The following is a 22,871-nucleotide window of genomic DNA, read 5'->3' as shown; positions in this document are numbered from 1 at the left end:
TTTTTTTTTTTTTTTTTTTTTTTTTTTGGTACCGGGGATTGAACTCGAGTCCTTGCGCTTGCAAGGCAGGCCACCGAACCACTGAGCTAAATCCCCGGCCCAGGTTGCGGTAATATTAAAATGCATACTAAGCACTTGGCATAACATCTAGCAAATGTTAGTTGTCACGGTGGTAGTAACTACTATCCACTCCTCAATTCTTATCCTTTTTTTTTTTGTTTTGGTACCAACCAGGGGGATCAAACTTGGGTCCGTGTGCTTTTGAGGCAGGCAGTGGAACCACTGAACTAAATCCTGGGCCTTCTCAATTCTTATCTCTGCCTCCACTTACAATAACATAACTTTCACTAAGGCTCCTTGCTGTGATGTAAATATAGTCACCCAAATTCATGTGTTACGAGCTTCATCCCCAGTGTAGCAGTGTTGAGAGTGGTGTTTGATTCATGAGGGCTCCACTCTCATGAATGAATCAATGTTCATATCGAAAGGGCTGTGTAGTGGGTTTGTCCAGTGGCTGTTCTGCCTTTCACCATGTAGGACACCAGATGCCCACACCTTGATCTTGGGCTTTGTAGCCTCCAGAAATAAGTTTCTGTTCTTTAAAGTTTACTTCATCTGAAGCACTCTATTATAGAAGGACAATCGTTATGTCATCATTATGGTCCCCAAGTCATCAAGTCAGATGGCCGGTTTTCATTCCCCTTCCTCTCCACATCCCTGGAGACCAAACCCTTCAATTCTAAACTCTCCTGTTCTTCTTCTCTCCCTGCTCTCTGCAGGCCTCCTCTGCAGGCACACTGTCCTCAGTCTGACCTTTCACATACTAGAATTCCTCAAAACTTTCTCCCTGATTTGCTTTTCTTGTCCCTTTGCAGTCTCTCACACCTGTCTACAGCTTAAAACGTCATCCACCCTGACAACTTCTGAACTTCTACTTTTAGCCTAACCTACCTTCTCAGCATAGACCTAACTGCCTGCTCCACATTTTTACTTGGCTCTCTCTAAGGTGTAGGTCACTGTCTTCCCCCAAACTAAATGTTTTAATTGTCCTCTGAAGCATTTGTTTATACTTGTATTTGTATATATTGTCTAACATTTTCTCCATTCATTTACCAAGCATCTATTGAAGACCTGTTTCTAGATGATTTTCCATATGCTACTTTATCTTGGAAAATATTTGAGGCAGCTTACAACTAGTAAGCAAAGATAAAATAAAATGAGATTAAAGATTAAATAAAACCAAAGATGGGAACATGATTTGAGATGAATTTATATTAATGGCTCATAAGCCTATTTACATTTCAGAGTTAAATCCTCAAGGATTCAAAAAGGTGAAGGATAGCTTGACAGCTACTCACCATGATAACCATGAGAGACAGAATAATAAATGTCATTATTAAGAAAAATTAGGAGAAATTTTAAATAATTTGAGTATTTAGACTAGACAAGATTGTTCCTGTAAGGCCTGCATTAAGGGGTCTCTATGTGAGGTCATCAAGAAAACAAACAGAGGTGTTACTCTCCTCAGAGGCAGGTGGCAAAACTGAAGTCTTCAAAAGTTAAGTAACTTGCTTGATTAAGTCACTCAGCTAGAACATGGCAGGACCAGGTTTCAAACTCATGTCAGTCTGCCTCCTGATTCCCTGTTCTCTCCATTACCTAACAGTGCGTCTAGACCCAGTAGTTCTGAGCCAACAGCAGATCACTACATGCAGTGTCCCCAATAGACAGGGACATGACAACACCAACGCTCCATCTCTTGACAATCCCTGACAGTTCCTGTGCTTTCGGTCTAAAGACAAACGCACTGTGCTTCACGGAAAAGAGTGGGGGAGGAAAGCAGAGCGTGAAGGATTAATAAACACCATGAAATCATTACCTGGTCCCTTAAGTAGTCTCTGAAGTAAGAGCAGTGAAGAAAACATTGGAGGCGGTTTTTCCCCTACTAATACATTGTACACTTCAATAGCTAAAAGGGTATGAGCATTTCACGGAATTTTTAATGTCTTTCTAGGTTTTATGATACCACAAAGAGATCATCTTCATTCTTCTTGCCACAAGAACAGCTGGGTACATGGGAGGTGGGTCATGACTCACCACCTCCTTCCTTACACCCACAGAGGCTGTCTGAGCAACAGGCAAACTTCTGTGATCAATAGGGTTCACAGCAATGTAGCATCTGCCAGCAAACTCTGGAGAAGGCCATTAGTCAACCAGTGACCTGCCAGCTGACCACAGCAGCCTACTGATATGGATTCTCAGAAAGGTTAACCCGTGCTGAGAAGGTAAAAAGTCATAGGTACCTTGCAGTCAAAACCCACAGAACTGAGGTGAAGGAGACTACACAGGAGCCAGGGAGTTAGAGGAAAAGTCCTTGCAGACACCGAGGTCTTAAGTACCAGCTGCGTGACCGAGAGAAGCTCAGAGGAGGAGTGATGACATGTCACATGCGATGTGGAAGGCCGCCTGGGTAGTGGCTGACTTTCAAGAACACTGAGTTCACTGACCTCTACCAGGATGAAAAAATAGTAGACAGTCAGATGCCCAACTAAGATGTAAAAGCAAGTCCCACAGTAATAGCTTTCAGAGAAAGGAAAAGAATCCCAAACCAAATTGAGCATTTTAATGTGACTGACTCACATGTACCTTTGCAAGATGTCCTTCTGTTCATTCTCCTTTTGAAATTCCAGAGTCTGGCCAGGTGTTCAGGCTGATTGGCCCCTCCCAGCACCTGGAGGGCACTTACGTCTTGTAAGGTAGTGGCTTCCTCCAGGCTTCCAGTCCATTCCAAGGGGCTGTGGTGTGGTGTCAAATAGATGGGGACTAGAATGCAGCTCCACAGTTTATTAATATTTTGACTTTGGGCAGGTAATTTCATGAGGTTAGATAATCCCTGGATATCCAAATATTGCTTGCATTTACTGGGAACTAAAGTACCTATTTCATCCAGGCCATTCCCTGCATATATACCAGGCTTCCAGTCCATTCCAAGGGGCTGTGGTGTGGTGTCAAATAGATGGGGACTAGAATGCAGCTCCACAGTTTATTAATATTTTGACTTTGGGCAGGTAATTTCATGAGGTTAGATAATCCCTGGATATCCAAATATTGCTTGCATTTACTGGGAACTAAAGTACCTATTTCATCCAGGCCATTCCCTGCATATATATATATATAATACGATTTCAGGTATAATCCATCAGTACTGGGGCTCTTTTTTAGGGTTTTTTCTTTTCCCTTCTCTTTTACCTTCCCCTTTTCTTTTTCAGAGGACTCGAACTCAGGGGTATTTAACACTAAACTACTGAGGTATATCTCTGGCCCTTTTTATTTCTGAAACAGTCTTAATTGTCCAGCTGACCAACATACAAACCTCCTGCCTCAGCCTCATACAGGTTAGAATTATAACCCTTAGAGTGGCTGTGCCAAGTATGCCAGGTGGCTTTTGTTCATCTTCTTTTTCTTTTCATTAAGTTTATTGTTGCTTTTTAGGTATGCAGTACAGTGACATTCATCACTGGGATCTTGTACCTTTTCATGACAAATCTCGGTTCTTATTTTTCCTCATACCCCTGTCCTCCCTTTACCTCCTCCACTCTTCCCTATTTAGACTTTATTTCCATTTTTCCTTTTCTCATATTTTTATTTTCCCTTCCTTCCTTTTCCCTACCCCTCCCACTGCCCGTATTCCTTTATCCTTTTTCTTCCTATTTCACATTATCAATTATACAATTGGAACCTTATTTACACTTTTAGTTTTTCACACCAGAGAAAGTATTTGGTATTTACACACGTGTGTCCTATTTATTTCACTTAAGAATATGGCCTCAATATGCATCCATTTAGCTATAAATGTCTCTAGTTTCTCATTTTTTATGGCTGAGTAGCACTCCATTTTATTTAAAACAAAAACACATTTTCTTTATCCAATCTCAAGGTGATGGGAAATTGGGCTGTTTCCAAGTTTTAGCCACTACAAACTGTGCCGCTATAAACATGGATTGCAACTCAGGCCTACAAGGCTATACAATCTTGTGCTCAGATGCAGTTCTGGAGCAGACCTATCTGGCTCCATTCCTTACTATGTGACCTTGACCAGCTTACTCAAACTCTTTCTGCTTCAGTTTCCTCATCGGTAAACTGAATATATTAGTACAAACCTAGACTAGGTAAGTGGATTAAAGAAATTCATATTAATAGAGCAACCAGAAATGACTGGTAGATAGTAAATATTTATCAGTCCTTAGCAATCAAGGACTTTCTAGGAAATCCAGATCACTACAGAGATACCGCTCAGAAATTACATTGCTTTTCCTTCCTTGTGTTTTTAAATGAAAGGTCATGAGTGTAATCTGATCCCTGATAAAATATACCTTGTTAATTTAAGTGCACCCTTCTAGTCTGTTAATTATTAAAATAATTTAAATCATTTTTATTCAACTTATTAACTATGCATTTCTGTTCTACACAATTTGCAAATTTATCCAGAAAGTCTTCTGTACTTGCATCTAAGATGTTGACTGAAAATACTGACATGGGAAAGTTAAAACAAAGTATCATGTGCCACACTACCACAGACTCACAATGACTGAGATTAAATTCTTTAAACCATGATCTTTGAGATAGTTGCTTGGCCTTTTTGGGAATCCATTTAAAAATGTTGTTCATTCCAAACATCTCTATTTTGACTATGAAGGAAATGTTAGAAATTTCTCAAAAATGTATGCCTTTCATGGTATATTTCTGTGCCATTTTCTATGCCACTCTGAAAATTCACTGTATGTCCCACAAGATTCAACAGGCATAATTAAATGAATATAGAAGAAGGCAATTTTAGATAGTGACAAGTGCTCCGAAGAAAACACAACAGGAAACTACTGCTAGCACAGAAGGGAGTATTAGCTCAGTGGTAGGGAAGAATCATTTCTACTAACATCTGAGTTGAGATCTAAAAGAGACAGAGACAGAAACAGAGATAGAGACAGAGACAGACAGGCAGGCAGGCAGAGGGGCAGAGAGAGAACCAGCACCGGGGCACATTGAGTAGGGCCGTGCCAGACAGAGGACAATGTTTATGCAAAGGCTACACAAACTAGAGATGGTGGAAGGGAAAAAAGAAGGTAAGTGTAGCTGGGCAGTGAATAAGCACCAGCGTGATAGAAAACAGTACAAGTCAAAGAGATCATATCATAGAGGACTTTTGTGAACCTGACAAGGGATTCAGATCACCACCACCACCAATTTGTCACGGGAAAGCACTGGAGGACCTTAAGCAGGAGAGTAACCTGATCTGATTTACATTTTAAAATATCACTCTAGCTGTTGTCTGGAGAATGGATTATCCGAGAGAAAAACAGGCACAAAGAGACCATTGAAGAGGCTGGCCTACTAATCCAGCAGAGATGAAAGTACTTTGACCTAGGTCAGTAACAGTGAATGAAGAACAGCAACAGGAATTCCTAATTCAGTGTCCATTTTGGAACAAAGTAGGAAGGATTGGTTAATGGATTACAAGGTTTAAGAGAAAGAAAAGTATCAAGAGTGATGTCTAATGTGTAAATGCTGAATAGTTTCTTGGGTGTGAAAAACTAAAAGTGTAAATAAGATCTAAATTGTATAATCGACAATGAGAAATAGGAAGGAAAGGGCTAAAGGTGTATAGAAAGTGGAAAGGGTAGGGGAAAGGAAATAAGGGAAAAGAAAAAATATGAGAAAATGAAAAAATGGAAACAAAGTCTTTATAAATAGGGGAGGGGGGTGGGTGAACAGAGGGCAGGGTTTTGGGGAAATTTTGAGAACCAAAATCTGTCATGTAAAAGTACAAGATCCCAATGATTAAAAGTAACTGTACCAAATACTTAAAAAGTACCAATAAACTCAATGAGAAAACAAAAAGAGTGATGTCTAGTTAGGTCCTGACCAAGAGGGAGAATTGAGAAACCTCTTAACAGATGAAGTAAACCAAAGGAATAGTATAGTAGGTGATTGGACTACATGGACAAATCAAGAATTCAATCCTTCCTTCCTACCTAGGCACCATCAAACACGGATTTCATGGTGATGCCAACAGCAAAGCAGAAAGCCTTAAAGAACTGACAGCCAAGTTAAGGAAACAAAAGCAGGCAGATGAAAAGCAAGCAAAGGTACTACTGGGGCTTGGGCAATGTACCAACAACCCACACTACAACTCAATTCCATCAATGAGGGAAGAATTTCCAGAAAAGACAATGCTTGAAGGTACGAGAGCATAATGTATAGTGAAGTGGGGTAATTCCTATCAATATCCTCTTTCACAGTTGCATGCTTAATAATCAAACCAAGGTCCTTATAACATTAACTATGAAGGCTAAAAGTTTTTAGCAACTTTGGAAAAGTATAATGTATGACCATTCCCTATCTCTGAGGTCACTTCTGCAACTGACCTTTTCAGCTAGAGATGACTAGCTGTGCATGACTATATAAAATTGACTGAGATGGTTAAAATAGTCCCTTAAATTTCATTTTCTCTCCACCACATTTAGCTGTAATGAATCTAGTTCTCTTTGATAATGATTTCTGTATCCATTTAAACCCCCTTCCCTCTCAACTTTCCTGGTTCTGGCCACACCGGCCTTTTGCTATGCTCTCCCTCCAGCCAGTTACTGCAGTGCTGTTGCTTCTGCCTGAAACACTTTTCCATTTCTTTCTAGTCTATATGAATGTTGAGCTAAGAATGACTTCTCCAAGACAAGGTCATATCCCCTACTAATAGATTCCTGAAGCCTTAATTTGTTCTTGTAGCATTTACTCCAGTGGAAATTTTGTGAATGAAAATTTAATATTCTCTCCACTTGACCATATAAGTTCTAGGAAAACAGGAACTTTGTTGGCTTTGGTCTTCTATTATTCTCCACACAGTAACACTGCACCTAACACTAAGTTAACCAATGAGACCGAAGAGGGGAAATGAAATACTATTCAGTTATTAATAGGACCTTGTCTTTGCACACCATAAGCCTATTCCTCTTATTTTCCCTTCCTTTTGAACATAATTATCAAAAGGTTTTCCTGGAATTGTTCATAGGATTTGGCATTATGGAAGCCTGATTTATATAAGGGATAATCAAATATATATAGTGAATGCTTAAATCATAAAAATTTATTACAGACAAAAACATATTGGTCTTAATCCCCCTCCAAATGCTCCCTCTTGCTTTAACCTTACTTATCCCATCATCTTGCTACTTGCTGAAGCAGCTCTTGAAGTCTTCTTTCAAGAGTTTCTTTACAGGGTGTGATCAAAAATATGACGAATGCTGCTGACAAGTACCATCCAATGGAAATTCAGGCTTATAAAAACATGGTGTTTTCTCATCCATCTCATTCACTGGATCTGGCACCATGCAACTGCTGGCTCTTTCCTCAAAGTCAAAATGACCATCTTGAATTAATTCAGGGCATGAGAAGGCAGTCAGAGTGCAACAGCAAAAGACACTAAAGAAAACAGACTTCAAGAACTGCTTCAGAAAGTGGTAAGAATGATGGGATACGTATGTTTGAAGAGAAGGGGAGTATTTTGAGGGGGATTATGGCAATGTGTCTTTTACTATAATTTTTGAGAAATTTAGACATTCACCATATATTCACATCATACCCTTCATATAGCATCGATTCTTGTGTTGGTTAACCCAGCTGCTGTTTATTGGGGTCTTATCAGAAGTCAGACACTTTACATCAACCCGCTCTATCATAATGAACATCAAGATAGGTACATCTGCTCAATGGATGAAGAAACAAAGTCTCACAGAAGTTTAGCAACTTGCCCAGTAAGTGGTAAATCTGGGATCCTAGGCCTTTTGATTTGAAAACGTGTGAATTCTGACTTCCTCAAATGTAAACTGGTAACAAATCCTATTTTACAAATTTGATAGGAACAATAATGTGATAATTTTAGTGGGGAAGTCACTCCCAATCTGTTAGATGTCAGATGAGCTGAGTTCATGGTCTCACACCATCGAGGAATGAAGTTGGAAACCAAGGGAGGAAGCTGGGAGAGTTTTACTGGAAATGAGGAAAACAGCTCCAGGATTTCCAGGAGAGGTTCAGAGTGAGTGGCTACCAAGACCCTTCATCAGGGGTCATATATATAACACAATCACAACATGGGAACAATGTGGGTCAAGCTATAGTCAACTTGTAGGATTACAGTTATCTTAGCTAATATCAACCCAATAGGGAAACATGTAGTCAGGATTGGCAGGAATAATAACTGGGACAAAAGAACAAAAGGTACTCATGAAAGGGATCAGTCTGGGTATTCTGCTCACCCACCTCTGCATCTAATGCCTATCTGGGCTCACTGGACCAGGTAGTGATAATCACAATATAATCTTAAGTTGCTTTCTATCTCTCGAGAGGCTGCAGGTCTGGGTATTGTGTCTCCTTGCTGAGGCCTGAATATCTTCACATTGGTTTCCAGCTGTGTCTTTGTCTCTCTCATCTTCTGTGCTACATAGAGGCCTCAATCCCTCTCTGACTGAATAATAATTTCTATCTAATTTAGCTGTCTAGTAATGTATGCAAATACAGTACGCTTTTAAATTTGTTAAGAACTACAGGAATATTAGTCAATGCTTTTCCAACTCAATTATTATTCTGTATTTTTATTTACCAATGGATATATGATATGTCCTTGGGTTTCTGGAAAAAAGCTAAAGATTACCAATTATATGGGATTGAAAAAATTAGGAATTCCAATTGCAATGATCACTCAAGGAGGTAAAGCTGAAATGTGATTATAATTTAGAAGCAGAAGTCTAACTAGTTTTAGTATATCTTGCTTGGAAAAAGCCTATGTGATCCAAAGACATTCTGGAACCCAGAAGTGGCAATAATTACTTGGATTGTTCAATGAATATTGTCTGTGGAAGATATGATGATCACTGAGAGATGAATATAAGTTCAGAGGAGTGGACAGTCATTACAGTGGTAAGAACTATTTCCTAAAGATTTCCATATATAGGTGCTGTGGGCTGCTTTAGCTTATAATATACTTATTAATATTCATAACATACCAATTAAGGCTGAAACAGATCAAGCACCTCATCTGGAGTCATAAATGGTAGAGCTGTCATAGCTTATGACAAAGTCAGAAGAGGTCAGGCTGGTCTGAATCTTATGACCAATATCTTAACCCTAAAACAGACAACTGAGAATATATTACTTAATTATTATTTGTCTATATCAGTCACTCATGAGTGTGATTAGTATGTCCCCAGATACAACAGTCCCTGGATACATGAACAAACTCCAGATGAAGACTAGACAATGGGCTAGATGAATTAAAGCACAGATGATTTTGCTTCCATTCTCCTAGGGGTTAGTTCCACTCAAATGACAGTGTCCAGATCATCCCAATGATCAACAGTTATTGAAAAATCTCAACTAAAAGAATTGGCATGTCATAGTGAAAAAGCCAAAGTACTGAGGTCAGAAAGCCTGATTTGTGGTCTCAATTTCATCACTAAGATGCCACAAGAACATGAACATTTACCTCACACCCCAGGTTCAGTTCTCATCTGTAAATTGATCTATTTTTTCGTAATTGGGATCAAACTGGGCACCTTTTGCTTATGAGGCAGGTGGCAGCATCACTGAGCTAAATCCCAGGCCCTTCTCATCTGTAAATTGAGAGCATTAGATCTCTGTGATCCCTTTCCACCTTCGTATTCACTGATTCTCTAGCAACAATAAGTGAAGTTGAGGGTAGACTTCACTTCTGGGAAACTAGCAATCATCTTCTGGATGCCATACTGAAAGGAGAAGCAGTTCCATGAAACCTGGAACACAACAAAGTCTCTGAAAGCCATTACTTAGCATTACCATGATGTGCTCATCACTTCTGTTGTGTCCTGGCTCTGCAGGGTTATTCCTGGAAGTGGCAGCAGCTGAAATGGATCTGCTGGGAATGGACATGGTGTTGGAACAGAATGCAGAGAGGGTGAGTACTCCTATCCCTCAGGTGCCAAGGTTCACTTAAAAATGAGAAGAGCTATCATTTTGATAGGCTGCATAAATCATACTGTGCTGGGATATTGATATCTCACTGCAACTTCACACCAATATTTATGAGAAGGAAAACAACTAATGGGTATTGCATGTGATTATAAAAAAGCCATGATTTTTACAATACACACACACATATACATATACTCACAGGAGCTAACAACTTCTACAATGGTCCCTGCTGTCCTAGGTTATTTTTTTTCCCACGGCATTGGCAGGAATAATAACTGGAAACATTTCAAGAATGAAACAAAGCCCATGCTGAACCTCTCACCAGCGGATCATCTTCAAGAAAGGGGTCATACCTGTAGTGGCTTGGCACAGTGTCTCTTCTGAGCCACCTGTACTCAGGCCACTGAGCCTCCTGGGTTCATGAATCCAGCAGGTCAAGCAGAACCTGCCACAGACAAGCACAGTGAAATTTCTTTTCTTTTTGTCCCAGATTCGCAGCCTGACAATAAATGGCCAAGTCAGTGTCATAAAGGTCCCAAAGTCAGCCCAGACTCCAAACAGAAGTATGAGACTCCTAGACTCTGTAATTCGACCTGACCAAAGCCAATGCTGCACTTGGCCTTAGGTGGTTCTGTGAATTATCCTCTTGGTTAGACCTCAGAATGGAACAGTGGTGAACTACTGGCACATTTATGTCCCCAATGCACTCACCTTTTGTCAATATTCTTTACCTATAATTTTAAACCTAAAGGACAAAAGTCTGTAGGAAAATAAAATTTTCAACCTTCCTAAAATAAGTTGTTGTTGCTGTTTAAATATTTCCTGAGAAATCTGCCATAGGAATGAGGTTGCAGCTATCGTTTGGTCTGAGGTGTGCCTTTTATAGGAGTCTTACCATAAGTAAAGAATTACTGAAACTTCACTGTGAACAACCAAGCTATGAAATAAATTTACTGTTTCTCTATAACCTAGGATTGTTATTTCATTCAAAGCATTGAGTCTCCATTAAATGTTAGGAACAATGAAGGCAAGAAAGAATTTATTTAACAAATCCTTCATTCAAACATACACTCATGCATTTAACACACGGCGACAGTTTTACTCTGTGCCAAGTGATTGTGTCAATAATGTCTAGCGCCTAAAATACAGTCTCATGGGGGAAGAGGAAGCCAGTTTTAAAAAGACAGCATCCCTCATCTCAAGAAACCACCTTCTTTCATGTACTCTTTGTCTTTGTGTCTTCTCATTTAACTCTTGGTAACTCCTTCTTGGGCCTTAAATTTTTTTTTTGCCTGGCTTTCCCTGATCCCAATAGTGAGTGATGTACAAGGTAACATGATGAACTGTTTATATACAGAGCTCTCCGTAGTGCAAGTAATTATCCTATAGGTCAGCAATGTTGTACACATGCATTTTCATAAAGTGGCCTATCCCAGTACTACAATGAAGCTCTTTTCCCAGGGAGTAAAGAGGAAATTGGGACATGGTGTCATGGAACCTGGATAATCAATCCACTAGAAAGTCCTTTCTCCCTACTGATCTCTTGTCTCCTGTTTACTTATGATAGATGCCAGGAATTAGATAGGAAATCTGGGAATGACTCACAGGGAACTGAAGATCACAACTTATTGACATAGGTTATTTTATTGGACCATGGGTAGATTATCTCCTAGGGAAAATAGTTTGTGGCTTTATCTATCAATTATGAATATTAATTCAACCTATATTTTTTATCATAAAGAAATTTATATTCTTTTAATTCATAAAATTTTTTCTTTACTTTGTACAAGTGTCCCAAACCAAACTATACCAGTGCTCCCTTGAAATAAGATCTTAGTTAGTAATATTGAGCTTTAGAAACTTGCAAGTAGCTACTTAAAATATTGTAAATATCTCCTGTCCTTGAAATGCACCATATAAATATTGCATTTGATCCTTAACGTACACTTCATAAATAATTAATTTCAAAGATACTCCTCCATAAGACCTTCAGTTGCTGAGGTGTTCAGTTTTCAGGGAAAGCATTTATTTACTGCATGAGCCAAGGAAGGCTGGTAAAGACTTGGCTAAAAGCTCCACATGGAGCGAATTATGGTAATTGTATTAATGCTCAAATCCAGGCTGTTTGCTCAATGCTCAAATCTGCTAAAAGGTTTTGTGCTATATTGCCCACATCTTGACGGGCAATGAGGCCACTGGAAATGTTTAACACTTCATAGAGAGGATTCCGAGATCCATTTTTCATAGTTCCAAGAATTGCTAAGCAATGTCTGAGTTAGCATCCAGAGCAGTTTCTGAAAGTCATAGCTGAGAGTAAACATCCTATTAAAGTCTTCTGCCTTGGGTTCAGATTGAACCATCCTGAACTCAAATAACCAGAAATAGCAATCAAAGAAAACATCACACAATTAATTTTGATGAATGGGTAAATTTAAATCCATGTATAACAATATTCTGCTTAATGATATGTCTCCGTAAGACATCCATTAAAAATCCATTAACAGAACAGGCAAAATCTAATGTTACCCTGGAAATTTTCTGCTAGATTAACATTATGGACTTTTAATGAGTATTTCTTGTAGGTATTGCTTTATTAGCAGAACTAATATACTGATTGAACATCTATATTGTGTGAGATAAGAGAAAAGCATTAGAACAATCAGAAAATGAAAGTTAAAGTTGGACCCATGTTGCCAAAGGTACTGCTGATATAGTAAATATCCTTACAGCCTTTAAAAGCAAAAAGCACCAACCTCCTAGTATCAGCAATCTCAATAATTAATTTATTCACTTACTAATCAAACAGTAAGTTAGCAATATGTCATGCCTTCTGCTTTTACTAAGAATATCTAGTAAGTGAAAATCCTGTGTCAAAGAGTTCAAAGTATAGTTTGTAATCAACGCACATAAACAGGTAATGAAATTCCATGTTCAATATACTGTGGAAATACTGAGGAAAGAAACACTAACATTTTAGGGCAACATATAAATGTTTAAAATCAATTAAATATCAGTCTAGCACTTGTGTTCTAATAAAATGTTGCTTCCATCTAACCACCCCCCCAAAGATTTTAGTTTTCATTCATAATTTATTGGTTCTCTATATGGTTAATCAACCAAGGTTGCTAATCTCTCTGATTCTTATTGGTAAAAAGGCTGACAGCGCTTTTGTTACTACTTAAGAGAATGACATGAAACAAGTTATGGGGAAAACTGAAGGCAAGGGCAGGGCAGGGCAGTGAGAATCAGTATTTTCCATGGCCTGCTACAGGTACACAGTGAATACAAGATGAAAGTCAGTACACAAGAGGGTTAGAGAAGGACTTGGCATTGTCCAAATGTGGATCTGCATTCTACTTTCACCTATCATAAATTGTTCAACTCTGTGCAACCACTGGTGAGGTATGCTGCCCCTTTCTGAGCCTTCAGTAAAATAGGATAAATAAAAATAGTGTGTTACTGCCGGGGATATAGCTCAGTGGTTCTGCCACCTGCCTCAGAAGCACAAGGACCCGAGTTCGATACCCGACCAAAAAAAAAGTGTGTTACTAACACACTTTTTAAAATTTAAAAAAGAGAATGATTGTAATGCAATAGCACCATATCTGAGACAGGTAAGCAATTTAAATCATTTCTATTTTCTTTTGTAGACCAGACTATGGAGGTATGGAAACATTATGAGGCATATCTGAGTTATTACCATAGTATCAGAAGTAGAACTAACCCAGCTCCAGTTTTGGTGCACTGGACTCAAATTTACCTACTGTACTTTCTCCATCACAGTATGAAGAGGCTGGCCCTGGCACTAGGCCCTGCTATTTCTTCTCCAAGTCAGGGAGCTCATGAAGAGCCTCTGGAGCACCAGGTTTGGTACTAAGGATACCCTTGCTCCTTTTTTTTATCTTGGTGGTTCTGGGTATACAATGCAGGAGCCACATTTTCAGCCTTTTTGAATTTTTTTTTTTTTGAGACTGTGCCTCACTAGGTCACTAAGTTGCTAGGCTAGGTTTAAACTTCCAATCCTCTCGCTTCAGCCTCATAGAGTGCTGGGACTATATGTGTTCCATTGCACCTGGTTTAATGGCCCTTTTTTGTAGCCACTAGCTATTAAGTGCCTGAATGTTATTGACTGGCCTGTTGCCTTAAAATCTGTATGTTGGAGCCTTAACTCCCATTGTGACTGTATTTAAAGACAGGGCAAATTAAAGAAGAAATTAAGGTCCAATGAGGTCATAAGAGTGGGACTCTAATCCTAGATGATTAGCATCCTTACAAGAACAGACACCTAAGCTTGTTCCCTTTCGGCCCTATGCACAGAGGTCACATGGACACAGTGAGATGGCAGCCACTTATAAGCCAAGAAAATAGGCCTCCAAATGTCAGCACCTTGGACTTCCTGAAGCCCCAAACTGAGAAACAAACGTTGTTTTAGCCACCCAGTCTATGGTGGTTTGCAGTTTTCTTTTAATTCTTGGTGATCTGTTGCCATCTGAATTATTGTGCTTATGACTTACACATTCAGACAGTATTACACATCAGTACCTACCATGCCAGCACACTGAAGGGCAAGACAGATAAAAAGCTATCATCCAGGGCCTGTTTGGCATCACTTTCTTGCTGGTGTCAGTTCTGCTGCTAGGTGTGCAGCACCACCTAAAACTCTAGCCTGGTTGACAGGAGTCCTGATACACCACACAATGGACAGATCCCCCAGAGGCCAGTGAGGTCAAAGTTTGGCCCTACTTTGGTCTCTGTCCCAACTGATCTCAACATTAGAATTTTAAAATACAACCACCTTCAGAACCTAAAGTATATGAAGCCCTACCAACCGATCAGACTGAGATCCCACTGTACCACTACCCAAGTCCACTTAAAGACATTTGTCTCAGTCTACTTCAAGGTGGCTTTGGGGACTGGCTACTCAATTGCTCCACAATCCCACTAAAGGCCAGCTACACAGCCACATCTGTTCTCCCAGCCTAATTTATTCCAAGGAAAAGAATCAGACTCTACCTCTTAATACCCAGTAAGGAAATGAATTTCAATTTTTATATCTGTAAAATGAAAACAGTGGAGCTAGAGGTTTGTGAGACTAAGTAAGATAATGTACACAAATCACCTAGCAAAAGTTCTAAAACATAACTGTTGACTAAAGACTATTGCTTTGCCTGCTTCCTCTCTTCCCAATAGCAAGTTCCTCCCCTTCTCTACCAACTCAGATCCTGAAATGATTTCAGCAGAGCCATACGAATTCCTGCGCAGCTCTTTCTGCTTAGAACCCTGCTTGCATTCTTTTGCCAAGATTCACTTCTTAGGAGATGAAGAGATCACAGATAACATACTAGGACTATCATTCCTCATGTTTCTACTTGAACTTTCACCGACTGTCATGAGGATTCTTCTAGAGAAAGACAGGTTGAACTACTATGGGATTTAGTTGTTGGAGAAGTTGCAGCAGACACTACCAGCTGTTCCTTATATTTAATAACGCACTGCTCTCGTTTTACTGACCATAGATGGACATACGGTCACCCAGCCAATGACTTCATTTACCATAGTTTTGCAGCCTACTGGAGGCTTCTGAATGTATCCTGGTCAACAAGAAATGAGCAGAAATGAGGTTATGCTGCCTCCAAAAAATCATGTATGATTCCTCTGGACCTTTTATTCTTCTTTCTCACTGGCTGGGAACTGAGCAAAACTGAACTAGCCTAGCTTGGGTCCGAAGTTAGAGGTCATGTTGAAGAATTGCACTAATAGTCACTTACTTTTATTCTATTCCATGAAAGGGAAATCACAGTCTATCTTGTCTAATTTTATTATTACAAATTCCTGACCTGCACACTTAACCAGTTCAGCAGTGTTTCAAATTTTCCACTCAAGTACATATAATTGCTTACCTGATGACAGCCAACTAGAATTGTAAGTAGTAACTACAGGAAATAAACATGTTCTTGTGAAATAGCCTTGGAAGCTTTAAAATCCAAAATGTCATTATATGTGTCTACCTTCTAAATACTTTCACCAGGTAAACAACGACTAGCTACTCCCACTTGTACCATCTATTTACTGCCACATAAAACTGGGAGTCTGGGACTAGAAAGCCTTACTCAAGAAGTGTCAGCTTTCATTCTATTTCCTGTCTTGTTCCCGATTCTTCTATTTTTGATTTTTTCTATTTTATAACTTTTCTTGTTCATAGCCTTGCCTTATCCCTTGAAGCTAACTCACAATTTTCCTACTATAGACCAGAAATGGTCCATAGAGATCCCCTTGATTATGCTAGACCCAGGCACCCCATTCAAAGATCCTCCTCAGTCTAGTCCAACTTGTGATTCTGCATTTCAGCACAGATTTACAATAGTATGTATCACCATTTAGTAAAATAAGTCTTCACACAAGGGCCTGCTGTCATGGCCTGCCCATCACAATGGAATCATTCAGGAAAACCTAGGACTAAAAAAACTGACTTGTGTTCCTGTATATTAATTCAAACAAAACAAAAAGGAGTATCTTAATACACACACAGATGATCATTTGATATGTTTTCTAATCTTTTACCTATCTTACTGTAATTATCAGCAACAAAGTCTTCCAAACCAATCATCTTCCAGAAACTGTCATCCCAGCCTTTCTCTGCTGAGTATGTCCATTTGCACACCAGGGAACAGAGAGACCTAAAAAAATGGGAGAGAGAACCAATAATATAATCTAAGTTTCCTTCATATTTTTTCAGTTACCTACTGAGATATCTGCAGAAGTAGAAGTGGAGCAAACCAAAGTAAGTAGTGATGTATCCGTATTTAAGTCAAAGCTCTCCTCATGTGTATCTATTAATTACTGGTAACTCCTTCTTTAAAAGAATCTCAGTCCTTTATTTTGATCCTGATCAAGTAAATGCTACAGATGAGTATTTTAATTTAAATCTTTATTTGGGGAAATCAGAAATTACAACACTGATAAGTTATCTGATTAAATTGAAGTATGTTTTAGATATGATATTGGTAGCTGTAGTTGTGTTAAAAACTGTGTCTTGGGTATGTTGGTGCATGCTTGTAATTTCATCATTCAGGAGACTGAGAGAGAAAGACTGCCACAAGTTTGAGGCCAGCCTGGGCTACATAGTGAGACCCTATCTAAAAAAAAAAAAGAAGAATCACTTTCTTATTATTTAAACAGATCGTTACCAAGTCAAACATTTATGTATAATATGTTATGATACATGGTATTTAACATGAAAAGGGAAGTAAGTGGTATTTCATTAGGGCAGGATTGGCAGGAAGTGTACACTGTTATATTCTATCTACTTTTGTACATATTTAAACTTTCTATAATAAAAAAGATCTTTTAAAGTACCTCTATAGTAAATAATATACTCATTTTAGTCTAGAAAATATGTAATAAGAGGAAGAATTTTAGCTTCATTTCTCATCAAGTCATCCTTAATATTCTATACTCCATGTATAAAAATCTTTTGCATCTATCCATAGGAAAAAAAGGTGAACCCAAAGTTTTCGTTTAGCCTAGGCTGAGACTTCAGTTATGAGTTAGAGATTCCTTCCCTGATCTCCTACATCTAAGGAACTACTTATTTATGTTCCCTACAGTCCCATTACCTTCTATCTGTTTTCTGTATTTTATCAATTGATCTTGATAAAATCTTTATAAAATAAAATCTGTTACATCAACTCCTCCAACTGACATTCTATGGTATGACCAAGCCCACCTCTGCTTCTTGTGCATTCTCACCCTTGCTTTGTCCATTCTGCAATACTGAATCATCTGAAATTCCCTGTAGCAGGCTTGGATAGCTCACTGCCCTCTCCTTTATTCTTTCTACATTATCTTCACATTATGCCCTTAACTCCTAGTCACCCTTAACAAGCTCAGTGTCCTCTCCAGGGAGTCCCACAGGAGAGCATGCTGAGTCCAAAGTTTGTTCTCCCACTGCCAATCTGGAAATGTCTTTGTCTTATATTTATCATAGTAACTGTCTTTGTCTGCTCATGCCTCTATCTCTCTCACTGAATCAGCAGTACCTGTAACATAAAACCAGTCCTACTCATCTTGGGTCATCAATACCTAGTCTAGCAGGCTTATGTGAGCCAAAGTGAATAGCCATCATGTGAAAGCAACTGGAAAATACAATGTTAAATGAAATAAATTACACATACAAGCTTAAATACCATATGGTATATTTCACTTGAGTAAGGCAGAATACAAACAAAGAGCATAGTAAGAATGAATAAAAGGAAACAAGGAAACAGATCTCTGGAAGATGGGAAGGGTCCAGACAAAGGGGGAGGGTAAAGAAGGAAGATATGCCATGTGCAGGAACCTAACAACCTCAGTGAAAGTAAACATTGTATTTCCTAAACATGAGCTATGAGAAATAATAACAAAAAGAATGAAAGTGGGAAAAAGGGATTCAGAGGCAGAGTAAGGGAGATGGCTGGGAAAGGGAATGGAATTAAAATGGAAACAAGCTACATTATGTTCATGTACCCACTCCCTAAGATGAGTGTAAACTTCATGCAATACAAATATGCACTAAATACATTTTTAATATACATGGTTTCCTAATACATATTGTTTGTCCACTTTGCCAAAGGTAAAAGGCAAATCTGCGGATGCAAATTCATGTAGCTTTATAGGTAAACCAAAACCTATCTCACAGGACCAAGAGTCTAGATGATGCTCACTCAGACGTTCATAAAGAGTCACTTACTCACTCAACATCTAATACTGTTACTATAATCCTAGCACCATGCTAGGCTCTATGAGAAACTGTATATACTATTCCTGGTCCTCTGCTGTCACAGAACCTGAAAGTTTAACGCAAAAGAGAGACGAGTGTTCTAAAGGAAGTAGAGAGAGAAATGAGAGCCTTTAGTGGGACAATCTGCTATAATCTGGTGGCAGGTTAAGGTGCGGGGGGACATGCTATCAAGGCGGGTCCCATGAGGGGGTGACATTTACTGAGGACAATACTGAAAATAAGCAAACAGAATTTATTATCAATGACTTTTTCAGATATGGAACACACAGCAGAACATATCTATTATGGCTTAACATGTAATTCTACCCCAAAGCTCATGTGTTCAGGCGTGGGGTTTTTGGAAGGTTACTGGATCATGAGGGTTCAATACATACTCATCCGCGGATTCATCCACAGAGAGTTTAGTAGCTGAATGTGCTTGTAGGAGGTGGAGCCTGGTTGGAGGTGGGTCACTGGGGTGTGACCCGGAAGGGAATATTCTTTCCCCAGGCTGTTCTTTTCACTCTACTTTGTGGCCACCATGGTGTGAGTCATTTTTTATCTGCCTTGCCTTTCAGCCAGCCAATCATGGAACCAAACCATGAGATAAAATAAATCTTTCCTCCTTTAAGTAGTGGGTGTCAGTTACTTTGTCTCAGCAATGAAAGAGTGACCAAGAAAGCACTGTTCCATACTAAGTGACAATGATAATGTTAAAGTATATCACTCTCTTCCTCTTGCTACCTGCACTCTTGCCCCAGAAGGGCCTCCTTTCTTGGCTCTAAACTTTGGATTCTGATACATGACTGGACTTGGCCAAAAGAATGAAGGAGAAGTGATTGCATGACAGCTCCTAGGCTAAGCCCCAACATGCTTTATGTGCCTTTGTTCACTTTCTTGAACCTCTGACACTGCCATGAAAAGATCATGCAGAGCGAGCCCACTGGTCCCACGAGGAGGATCAGATATGTGGATCACAATGACCAGCCAAGCCCAATCTGGATCAGATATTCCTACATAGTCTTTGATCAACTTGGATCAGGCAGGTAACACTCCAGTGAGTGGGATCAGCTGAGATTAGAAGAACCACTCACAAAGAGCAAAGTCTAAGTAAACCACCCAGGATTATTAGATTATATAATTAAAGAAATGATTATTGTGTTAAACTCAACACTGGTTATAGTTCATAATCAAGCAACAATTAACCCTTTACAGCATAAGTAAATTAGTTTAAGTAGATTTTCATCCCCAATAAGAGGAGGAACAGGAATGACTCATTCCTTACAGAAGGGCAGAATAAATGGCCAGAGTGTGTCCTTGAGTGATAATAATTGCACCAATGAAGTAAAAAGCTTTATGGCTACATACCACTGGAAATTCTATATTCTATATGCATTACTTAAAGATCACTAGAGTCTATTTTCTTTGAGGCTCTTTAAATCAAACTGGTAGATAATATGGACATAAGGATGTGCTTTAAGTAGCGGAATTAGAAAATTATAGAGAATGAATCTGAGACCATAGATCTGGAACTACATGAGAGAGAAAGTAGAAGACTTTGTTTATCTTGTTTGTGAGCAAAGGTACGGTAACTAGTGGCACACGGTGGGTTTGCTTCAGTCCGAGTCTATTAAAGAGCAGGGTTCTGACATTCCCTGAAGTGCTTTACTGGGAAAGCTGTCCTCTCAAGAGAGATCTCTATCTCCAGACAAGCTGCATCTGCATTCAGTCTTCCAGCTGCCCATTGTTCAGTATTCTCCCACCCAGGAGGTTGTAGGCCTAGAATTCCACATAGGGCCCCAGAGAGTCAGGGGCTGCTTTAGCGTGATGACTTATTTCCAAGATCAGGCCAGAGATGAACATGCTCCTCCTACCCAAGGAGGCTCTAAAAGGAAAGAGGGGGCTACTTCCAGTTGCCCAGTTTGGTCACTGCTAGCCAGAATTCCAGGGAAGAAAGTGCTGTGTCTTTCACTATTTTCAAATTTGTTAATGACAAATACCTACATAAACACGTAAGGATCAGAAGAAATAGATCCATGAGTATGCAGAACAGAAACAGTATATAAGAGGAGCACAAATTCACCTGAGGGTGGATCACATAGGATATTTATAATGCGGAGGGGGCATTTAAGTAGAAATAATTAAAATATTGGAAGAAAAATAACAGCGGTGGTCACAATGAGAAATCAAGAGAAAATGCAAGAAAGACATTCTGAACTAAGGACACTGACTTTAATTTTGATTTTAAATTTAAAGTAGTGGCAGAAGAACTAAAAATAAAAATCACTGGCCCCCATGAAAATCCAATTAATGCTCTGGAAGACCAAGTAAATGAAGTATCTTCCTATAAGGAGCAAAAACACAAAGAGATAGTAATCACATGGGAAGGGTTAAGCAGCTTGGGGGACATTTCCTGTACCCTAACATGACAATAAAAGGAATTCCAGAGATATTTTTTAAAAAGCAAAAAACAGAATGGATGAGGGAGATATTATAAGTAAATGAGTATAATATTAGGTATTTTACTAGGCTGAACTGAAGTTAGATTTAAGCCTGCAGATTGAAAGTCTCATTAAGTCCAGGAAATAAATCAAGGAAATACTTGAATTTCAAGAGTCAACAGAAAATTATACAGCTTTCAGACAGAAAGAATGTTATTTACAAAGGCAAGAGATTCAGCATAACTAAGGAATTCTCATCTACAATTCTGGAATGTAGAAGACATTGGAATAATGTACGGACCCTTGAGAAAAACTGATTCACAAATCCTATGCCCAAACAAAACACTATTCAGTTATCAAGGAGAAAGAAAAACATTTTTAACATGGAAGGGTTTCAAAAATAAACTTCCCATATATGCTCTCTGAGGACAATGCTTGAGAAAAAATGCAGCCAAATATCAACTCATTCAGAGCAACTATCTCAACACTCAAAGACTGGAGAACCCAATAAATGGTGACATGCATTTATAGTCATTCATTCTTTCTTTCACTTTCATATATAAGCATTGATCTGTTCATGAAGGCAGAACCCACATAACCTAACTGCCTCTTACTAGGCCTCATTTCCTAACTGTTGAATTGTGGACTAAGGTTTCAACATACGATCTTGGAGGGACACTGACAAACCATAGCAGAGTACACAGAAAAGGGTCCTTAGGACACATGTTTGTGTGGGCAGAAGGTAAGTTTAATGGCAGTCATAAGAAATAATATAGCAAACACTAATGGAATCACCTATAGAAACAAAAAGCAACAAGGATAAAAGGGAAGAAAGGTAAAATTAACAAGCCAGTAAAGTTAGCCAAACAAAATGAAAAGGAAAATGAAGTTTACAATACACATTTCAAATGTGGCATTCTTTTAAAAAGGTGTACAAAGAAAGAACAGATAAAACAACACTTAAATGTGACAATATAGATATTAAAGCAGTATGCAAGATAAAAAATATTAAACAAGACAAAGAAGAGTGTCACACAATGACAAAACTTCACACAAGAATAACATCACTCATAAAACTCCATGAACCAAACAATGTATTGGAAGATATAAAACTAGAGCTTCTGGAAACTTATAAAAAGTATTTTAAAAAAATAATTCTATTTAAAGTTTTTTTTTTGTACTATCAGAATTTGAAGAAACGTAAACTATAAGAACAATTATCATTAATGCTACTGTGGCATTAAAAAGCACTCATATAATTAAAAAAAACTCAATTTTACCTGTCCATGTAGGGGTAGGGAAAGAGAAAATGTCTTATAAGTAAATACTATATTATTTAAATGGAACTTTAAAAACATTTTTTAAATTTAAAAGCTTTTATTGGAAAAGAGTGAAAAAAAAACCTATAGTCATCTTAGTCATGATACAAACATAAAACTGGCAATGTCAGTATCAAATAAAAAATAAAGAAACAGTGGCAATATGTTTGATTTGATAAAAGCTACCAACACACATAGCTGAGTTCAGTTAAACACAAAGAAAGCTGTATCACATAATCAAAGATCATCTTAAAACCTTGTAATGAAAGAACATAATGTACTCAAAAAGAACATCTTAAAAAGGGAGAAAAAGGACACACTACACAGAAAAAAAAAAAAAAAAAAAAAAAAAAAAAA

The 22,871-nt window shown here is 38.5% G+C and overlaps 1 protein-coding gene across 6 annotated transcripts in view; it reads right to left on the bottom strand.

The window, feature by feature from the left end:
• The window catches only part of Fggy (FGGY carbohydrate kinase domain containing), a 420,052-nt gene that overhangs the window by 250,099 nt on the left and 147,082 nt on the right, over nt 1-22,871 (bottom strand). For all 6 annotated transcript variants that reach the window (XM_010610466.3, XM_010610467.3, XM_010610461.3 and 3 more), the window contains exon 6: nt 16,558-16,673. In XM_010610466.3, the coding sequence (XP_010608768.2) occupies nt 16,558-16,673 (116 nt within the window). The remainder of the gene's footprint in view (nt 1-16,557; nt 16,674-22,871) is intronic.

The sequence above is a fragment of the Fukomys damarensis genome, unplaced genomic scaffold (assembly GCF_012274545.1).
Source record: "Fukomys damarensis isolate Sample0158 unplaced genomic scaffold, DMR_v1.0_HiC HiC_scaffold_23, whole genome shotgun sequence".
Lineage (NCBI taxonomy): Eukaryota > Metazoa > Chordata > Mammalia > Rodentia > Bathyergidae > Fukomys > Fukomys damarensis.
This window is presented reverse-complemented; position numbering and strand designations above follow the sequence as displayed.